Source organism: Etheostoma spectabile, chromosome 3 (genome assembly GCF_008692095.1).
Source record: "Etheostoma spectabile isolate EspeVRDwgs_2016 chromosome 3, UIUC_Espe_1.0, whole genome shotgun sequence".
NCBI lineage: Eukaryota > Metazoa > Chordata > Actinopteri > Perciformes > Percidae > Etheostoma > Etheostoma spectabile.
The window spans coordinates 22,399,696-22,408,779 of NC_045735.1; the positions used below are offsets into that span (position 1 = coordinate 22,399,696).

Genomic DNA, 9,084 nt, shown 5'->3' on the forward strand with positions numbered 1-9,084 from the left:
TTTTAACTGTCTATTCATGTGTCTTATTGATTTTTAATGCTTATGACTTTTAACTGTTTGTACTTGTGTTTTATCTGTTTTAATGATTTTGTGTAAAGCACTTTGAATTGCCCTGTTGCTGAAATGTGCTATACAAATAAAGCTGCCTATAAAGTTATACAGGATCATACTGTAAATGGCAATGCATTCTGGGAGAAAATAATAGTATTACAGCACTATATACAAATGTTATTGATTACAGGTATTTACTGTTAATACCAATGCATCTTAGGAAAATAAAGGAAAAGGTGGAAACTACACTGCAGCCAGTATGTTACTGTAAATTCAAATAATATGGTAAGAAACGTCTACATGTATTTACAGTAAAATTTAAAAACAGCATGCTTACTGTACATAATAAACAGTAGTTTACTGGCAGAATTTTACTGTTGCCAGGATACTACTGTCAATTTACAGTTTAAAGGGTTACAGTGATTCCAACACTGTAAATAAACAACAAATAATGATGTTCATTTTAAAGGTACCATACACATCTGTAAATATGGTTAATACAGAGGAAAGGAGAACTTTCCAACCCTGTAAAAATATAAAAGCAAATTATAACAAGTACAATGCATAGTGCTTCAACATTTTACATTTTTAAATATAATGGAATTCCAAAGTGTGAGCACTTAGACTCTTAGACGTGATTTAGAACGTGAAATAGGTAAGGAGGAATGGCATAATATAGTTCCCAAGGTTGGATGGAGCAAATTTACTCATTAGAAAATCATACATAGATACTACTATACTCATATGAAACTTTTCAGAATGGGCTTATTAGAAGACAAAAAAGGTAAATTTTTTCATGCCTTTTGGGAATGTCCTGTGGTATTACCTTTCTGGGAAGAAGTATTAAGGAAACTGGGAGATTGGCTGGGACAAAGGTTACCGGAATCTCCACTGTTCTGTCTCCTGGGAGATAGCACACTTTTACCTCAAGGGACCTACAAAGGACAGCATGCGCTAATAACCACAGGCCTCATCACTGCAGCAAGGCAGTTGAGGAACTGAGGAAGAGCACATACACAGATTGGACTCAACTGATGACGGAGACTGCATCCTGGGAGTATTTGATTGCCAGGAAGAACAATCTTGAAAGGAAAGTTCTATTTAGTATGGGACTGTTTTCATATTTTAAAGGTGCTCTAAGCAATGTTACGCGTGTTTTAGGGTAGAACATTTGTTGTTACATACAGCAAACATCTCCTCACAATCCGCAAGCTGCCTGTCCCCAGAACACACTGTAAATAACATCTCCTCACTATCTGCTAGCTGCCTGTCCCCAGAACACACTATAAAAAACATCCCCTTACTAACTGCTAGCTGCCTGTCCCCAGAACACACTGTAAATAACATCTCCTCACTATCTGCTAGCTGCCTGTCCCCAGAACACACTATAAAAAACATCCCCTTACTAACTGCTAGCTGCCTGTCCCCAGAACACACTGTAAAAAACATCTCCTTACTGTCTGCTAGCTGCCTGTCCCTAGAACACACTGTAAGAAACATCTCCTCACTATCTGATAGCTGCCTGTCCCCAGAACACACTGTAAAAACATCTCCTCACTATCTGATAGCTGCCTGTCCCCAGAACACACTGTAAAAAACATCTCCTCACTATCTGATAGCTGCCTGTCCCCAGAACACACTGCAAAAAACATCTCCTCACTATCTGCTAGCTGCCTGTCCCCAGAACACACTATAAAAAAAACATCTTCTCACTATCTGCTAGCTGCCTGTCCCCAGAACACACTATAAAAAAACATCTTCTCACTATCTGCTAGCTGCCTGTCCCCAGAACACACGGTAAAAAACATCTCCTCACTATGTGATAGCTGCCTGTCCCCAGAACACACTGCAAAAAACATCTCCTTACTATCTGCTAGCTGCTTGTCCCCAGAACACACTATAAAAAAAACATCTCCTTACTATCTGCTAGCTGCTTGTCCCCAGAACACACTATGTAAAAAACATCTCCTCACTATCTGATAGCTGCCTGTCCCCAGAACACACTGCAAAAAACATCTCCTTACTATCTGCTAGCTGCCTGTCCCCAGAACAGTGTAAAAAACATCTCCTCACTATCAAGGTCAAAAGTGTGTCAATAACTCTACCCGTGGAAAGGCCCCTCAAGGGCTTGAAGCTTGGGCTTAGCCTCTACAACAGCGTCAATTTGTTTTATCGCGAGATTAACGTTCTTTTTGGCCTAGTAAACTTTTGTAATTTTTTCACACAACTAGTAATATTAGAAAAACTACAACACCCCACCGGATTTAGCTAGACTGGAAACAAAACAACAGGCACGCTGCACACTAGTAGTTTCATTACTTACTTAACCGTAATCTCCGTCAAAAGCTCGCGGTGCTCTGTCCCCGGCTGAGAGTCACCTACAGTATTCTCGGATAACTGAACCACCAGCTACCGCTGACCTGAAGGAGCACCATACAGGGCACCAGAGGCGGTGTTGAGGAACTCTTTTGCGTCTCAACACATCTACTAAATGCCACTGATACGAAATAAAAAAACTAGCAATTGCCGCTCTGTAGCACAAAGCTCCTCTTCAATGTTTGTTTTTACCGTTAGCTTCTACAAAGAAGCTTGCTACAGGTATGCAACATAAAGAGACCATGGGCTGTTAATGTACGTTACTCAGCAACAAGTGAAAATAGAGGCAAGGTTGCACAATAACGTTAAAATGATTTGAACATTTAGCAAGGAACAAGCAAATTACCTGTATGTGTGAAAACAGCTTTAAATATATAGCCATACCATTGAGAATAGGTAAAAATGTGTGATCAATTGCGAGTTAACTATGACATTAATGGGATTTATCGTGATTAAATATTTTAATCGTTTGACAGCACTAAAATAAAGACTTTAATAACAAAACTAAAAAATCAAAGTCCTAAGAAGTGACACATGTATCAGAGAAAAATTAATTATCTGCAAAGTTTCATTGAAACGTAGTCCAGTTTTATGCTTTACAAGCCTGCTCTGTAGCTGGGCTCAGGTCCATGTTGGCCAACATAGGAGACTGTTCAGTGGGAGTTGTCGGAGAAAGAAGGATTTTATCGCAGTCAAAGTTAGCAAAGTAGTCCAATGATAGGCCTCTCATTGCTTTGGATGTCCAATCAGGATGAGTTCTGAGCTCCAGGATGACTTGAACGGGCATCTTTTGAAGGATGAGAGAGTCGAATGAAGTGCCACGAAAAAAGGCCTGCATCTTGAAACACTCCAGGTTACGAAGCCGGTTCATTGGGTTCTTGCACAAAAGCTACATTGATTAAGAGGAATTGAAACAGATACATGTTATAATATTTCCATCACAGGGAGAGTACACATCAAAAAGGGGAGAATCACATTTACACACCTCGGTGAGCAGTAAGATAAGAGCAGAGCTGAAGGTCTCAGGTAGGACATAAGGAAACTCTGTGACCGTGTTCAACATGGTGCTGTGGTCCGGCTCTGCAGGTACTGGAAACTGCAAAAAGAAAGCTGCTTAGACAGGTGTACACAAACCCCAATGACCAATGATTGAGCTATTAAAATATTAGGTTTATGTGCCGTCACCTTTCCTGTCACCAGTGAGAACAACATAATGCCGAAAGACCACCAGTCTGCAGCGTGGTTGTACGGACCCCCACTTAAAACTTCAGGAGCTGTTCAGACAGAATGGGAAAACAAACATAACTCAGAAAATTAAATGGCAGAATCCAAAAGACATAAAATGCAGCACAGTGGAGCAACAAACAGCATACAAATTGCACCACAGGTGCATTACATTCATAACTGGGTTAACTTAATCCAATGGGAGCGGAATGCAGGTGGGGCTCCAATGTTGGAATATGAAGCATACAAAATGTAGCTCAAACAGTCACAAATGACACTTCTCTCCAAATGAGAACATAAAACCAAATCTCACCCATGTATTGCATAGTCCCACATATCGTAAATGCCCTTCCTCCTCGTTTCAGCCGCCGCGAGAGTCCAAAATCAGACAGACGAAGGTGGCCTGAATCATTGAAAAAACTTGCTGAAACTGATGAAGCACTACATACTATTTGATGAAGAATCTTGAATGTTCGCTTATGGACAGAGTTTTTCTCATTAAGTGATCAATTGTTTTTTTAATTTAGTGGCGGGCTTATGAGTAACACCAATGTCCTAATAGGATATGTGGTAGTTTGTGTGTTGGTCTTATTATTGCTGTGGCAGTTCTTCCTTTAAAGATTAACAAAGTTAATTAATTTAATCTAATGACCAAAATTATTGTTTTTACAAGCCAGAGGTTTTATGGACAAGCATTACCTTGATCACTTAAAAGAATGTTATCCATCTGAAAAAGAGTACAAATATTATCATAAAACGTTATAAATACACATATATATGGATACGGACAGTACATATCAAAGATCATACCTTTATATCTCTATGTATGATCCCTAAGTCATGCAGAAATCCTAGAAATAAACAAAAGACAGAGGGAAAATGTCCATGTTAAATTCTCTTTTTAACACATTGTCCAACTCCAACCTGATGTCTGTGTCTAAAGGTCACCATGATGAAATACAGTTAAAGTGCCATTTAAACAAGCCTTCAGGATTCAGGACTTCTGTCAGAATTTTACTGGGGGGGTGTTGCGATGGGTGCTTGAGCCTGCCCCTTTTGCCCTCAAGGCCAAAGTGCCCTTTTTTAAGAAGAAGATTTAACAATAATAATTAGCTAAAAAAAAATTCCATCAGCGGCCAGCACAAAGTGCTGCTACAGTGCTGTTGCAGTCATTCCCCGGTTGCAATGACTGCAGAGAGAGAAATCCCAGAAAACGCTGGCCAATCAGAGCAGACTGCGGGTTTTTTTTTTGGGGGGGGGGGCTTAAAGGGACAGGCGCTATAAACGGAACATTTTAGAGACAGAGGTTGAATACAGGTAAATTCAGACAGACAGTATGACAAAAACAGGGGGCCTTTTGAACATTAAAGTTCATGTTCTAAATACAATAAATGATAATACAAACCCAGCGCACTGCCCAGCTCTGCAGCGAAAAGCCGAACCACATCCTCCCCAAACCGGCCCTTCAGTAACCAGTAAGTGTACAAATCTCCGGTGCTGCAGTAGTCGCACACTGCAGAGGACAACACACACACACACACACACTTCTTATGTCGTTAAAACCATCTACAGAGGTATTGCAGACCAATATCCTCTGAAATAAAATATCAGAAATGAGGGAAGCCAAAGATAAAAAGATTTGCTCATTACACTGTTGATCTGTAGGAAAAGGGAGAAGTAAGGATTGAAGTAAGCTTTAATTCAAGTCAGAACCACACATGCACCTGTGTTGTTAGTATCCTGTTGGCTCAGAGATCTTTTAATTTACTTTGGCTAGATAAATATCAATGTACTGTATGATCATAAACACTGGGAGGTCATGCAGGCCGTGCAGCATCTGAGCTTTACCCGGCACTCTCATTAGATGGCAGTGTACCTCTTCAGTATCCAGCACTGAGATTTATTCAGACTGAGTGATGGAGCATTTATGGTACTATGGGATCAAATAGTTCTCTGAAACATAAAGCAGAAAAGGATAGTTCAAGGGAAGAGGGGTTGAACTGTGCCAGCGTTTATACTTGTACTATTAACTCACTAATGAAGAGATGGCGCTGTGTCTGCCAGCAGTCCTGCAGATTGTGGATGAATGGGTGTTTGAGCTGCCGCTGCAATTCAACAGTCGACACACACAGAGTAATAGTGAAAATAACACTGAGAGATGGACAGGGAACTTCCTATAATCCAAATGACATATGTCTAAAAGAGTGAGGACAGAAAAATACTGAATCTGTCAGACATCATTCAAACATTTACCTCTTTGTTCTCTCATCATAACTGCAAGTCGGTACATCAATTTGAGTAGCCATTTTCAAATGTTTAATTTAGATTTCACTGTTGAGTAATACAACTTTTACTTAAGTATGTGGGTAGGTCTGCAACTCATAATTCTTTGCATCATAGTTTAACCTGCTGATTATGTTCTTGATTCACTGATTTATTTATTTGTAGTTGTGAAAAAATAGCCATCATGAAAGCTCAAAGTAGTGTTCTGACATTGCTTGTTTGAACCAAAAACATTCATTTACAACCATGGGCAATGATAAAAACAAGCAACACATCTTTCTTGAAATGATAAATCGATTATCAAAGTAGTTTTTTCAGTCCATTAATCAATTAATCAACAAATGTGGTTGCAACTCATAACTTAACATAGGCATAAGAACATTAAAGTAACAGTACTTCTACCTATACTGGAACAACTGAGAGTTTAACACCGAGATACCTGAATGATGACTTCTTCCTTTGACTGCTCCAGCACTCCATGCTTCAGGATCTCGGACTTTGGTAGGACCTGTGCAACAATGTAAAAATGAGTAAACAAAAAGTATTTTATATTGTTCTTCTTGTTGCTATGGTACTAATTATTACGGCAGAACTTACTTTTACAGCATAGGTCTTCTCTTTGGTAATGTCCTTCACTTTCAGGATGGGTCCATGTGAGCCTTTGGCTATGAAGCCCAGGATCTGTGAGCACAGATGGAATCTCAACATTTCCAATAAAAATAAAATAAATCTTAAAAAAACCCACATTTTTTTTAAAGGTGTGATGCTGCAGAAACATCCCGGCCTACAAATTGTATCCTACATGCTAAAGAAAAAAATGTTTGTATTGTACAGATCCTCGCAAAAATCACATTACAAATCCTTTTCATGTTTCAGATTTTAATATTTTTCAATGAAAATGAAAATAATAATAAAAAAATATATTGCAATTGCAATATCAGTCAAAAATGATCCCAATTAGATAATTTCCTCATATTGTGCAGCCGTAGTTGTGGTACCTGGAAGTGATCTCGTCCAGGAAGTTTACGGTGTGGGAACTCAGGCAGAAAGACAGAGATGGAAGCTGGATGAGTTGTCTCTGTGTCCTCTGGAGGCAGCGGGAGTGTGGGGACGGGCAGGCTGCTGTCCGGTCGCACAGGCCGAGAATACACTGCTGAGTGTCCGAGTCTGTGTGTGATGGAGACCCCCACGTGTGAGAGGAACCCATGACTGAGTCGACGCTGAGCTGCTGCTCCTTCTCTCTAGACAATACAAAAAGAATGCTTAATAATGGCATGAGGGTTGGAATGTAATTAAGTTAATAAATTCATGAAGTTTGATTTCATGCCACTTTATACTCCAATACATTTTACATTTTTTTACTACATTAATTTCAGAGCTAAAGTAACTTAGCAGATAAATAAGCATTTGATTAAAATACTATTATTAATAAGGTCCAATGACATGAAAATGTCACTTTATGAGGTTTTTAAACATTAATATGAGTTCCCCCAGCCTTCCCAGTGGCTAGAAATGGCAATATGTGTAAACCCAGCCCTGCTCTACCTTTGAGAAAATTAAAGCTCAGATGGGCCGATCTGGAATCTTGCCCCATATGACCTCATAAGGGGCACCATTGAGAGAGAAGGAAAAGCTACAGACTCAGAAATGGCACATAAGGAAAGCACATTGTGGGACTGGCTCTAGTGGCTGTTATTCTGCACCAAGGCAGAATTTTGGGAAAGAGACTTAAGATGTGGTATTAGGGGACCACTAAGGTCTATATAAAAGAGACTTCAGATGCAGTATTAGGTGACCACTAAGGTCTATATAAAAGAGACTTCAGATATGGTATTAGGGGACCACTAAGGTCTATATAAAAGAGACTTCAGATATGGTATTAGGGGACCTCAAAGGTCTATATAAAAGAGACTTAAGATGTGGTATTAGGGGACCACTAAGGTCTATATAAAAGAGACTTCAGATGCAGTATTAGGTGACCACTAAGGTCTATATAAAAGAGACTTCAGATATGGTATTAGGGGACCTCTAAGGTCTATATAAAAGAGACTTCAGATATGGTATTAGGGGACCTCAAAGGTCTATATAAAAGAGACTTAAGATGTGGTATTAGGGGACCACTAAGGTCTATATAAAAGAGACTTCAGATGCAGTATTAGGTGACCACTAAGGTCTATATAAAAGAGACTTCAGATATGGTATTGGGGGACCTCTAAGGTCTATATAAAAGAGACTTCAGATATGGTATTAGGGGACCTCTAAGGTCTATATAAAAGAGACTTCAGATATGGTATTAGGGGACCTCTAAGGTCTATGTAAAAGCATCCAAAGAGCACCATGTCATGGAACCTTTAAAATCTAATGCAATCTCCTACATTAAATTGATCAAATGGTCATATTATTAAATGTATATGATTTTATAAGCTAGGCTACATGCATGCAAATATTATTTTAAATCATCAATTCCACCTTACATGCTACTTGTCTGCAGTTCTGTACAACAAACTTACAACCAAACAAGTCTTTGCAAATACTATACTGCATAAAGTTATACATAAATATAAATCAAATCTGCAGCAGCTTGATTCAGTCTAAGGAACTGTGTAGGAAATGACGTTTTTAACTGTAAAAAGACAATGATAGACACATTTTCCAATGATTATGATATTTTAAGCTGACAGTCACGCTCATACTCATCAATAGCTCTATTATTGACAAGACCTTTGTAATGGATTGTACACAGTCTGTGCATTTGAATCTCCACAACATGGATTTATTTATATCTCATTCCCTACCTTTTAAAATTGTATGTACATTTCCTAAAAATGCTTCAGAAAAAACATCCAATGCACAAGATCAATATTGTGTCACTGATGCAAACATCTTTGTAACCCATCGATTACTTATGAGCTCACGTCTATATCCATAATACATATGAGCATATAAATACATCCAATCAGACTCACCTTACTGATTTTACTGATGTCGCTACCCATAAATAAACCAAAAGGATTTCACGCAAAAATGAGTAAAAAAACAACAAATTCCTTTTTTTTTGTCGGTGTCGCTGGGCTATTCCAGCCTCTGGTCCACGTGTTGGTGTGTTTGAGTAGAGAGAGAGAGAGAGAGAGAGAGAGAGAGAGAGAGAGA

General features: G+C 38.9%; 1 protein-coding gene across 2 annotated transcripts; it reads right to left on the reverse strand.

Annotated features, from left to right (window-relative positions):
• Positions 1 to 2,968: 2,968 nt before the first annotated feature.
• rskra (ribosomal protein S6 kinase related a) lies at positions 2,969 to 9,044 on the reverse strand. 2 transcript variants are annotated; one of them, XM_032508167.1, is made up of 12 exons: positions 8,901 to 9,044; positions 6,933 to 7,175; positions 6,532 to 6,615; positions 6,374 to 6,442; positions 5,687 to 5,756; positions 5,057 to 5,164; positions 4,462 to 4,502; positions 4,351 to 4,378; positions 3,965 to 4,054; positions 3,613 to 3,701; positions 3,413 to 3,523; positions 2,969 to 3,316 (listed from the first exon to the last, which is right to left on the reverse strand). In XM_032508167.1, the coding sequence occupies exons 1-12, from the start codon at positions 8,928 to 8,930 to the stop codon at positions 3,017 to 3,019; spliced, it is 1,263 nt and encodes a 420-aa protein (XP_032364058.1). In that variant the 5' UTR covers positions 8,931 to 9,044; the 3' UTR covers positions 2,969 to 3,016. The 2 variants fall into 2 exon arrangements, with proteins under 2 accessions (XP_032364058.1, XP_032364061.1); XM_032508170.1 differs by lacking the exon at positions 5,057 to 5,164.
• Between the last annotated feature and the right edge of the window lie 40 nt (positions 9,045 to 9,084).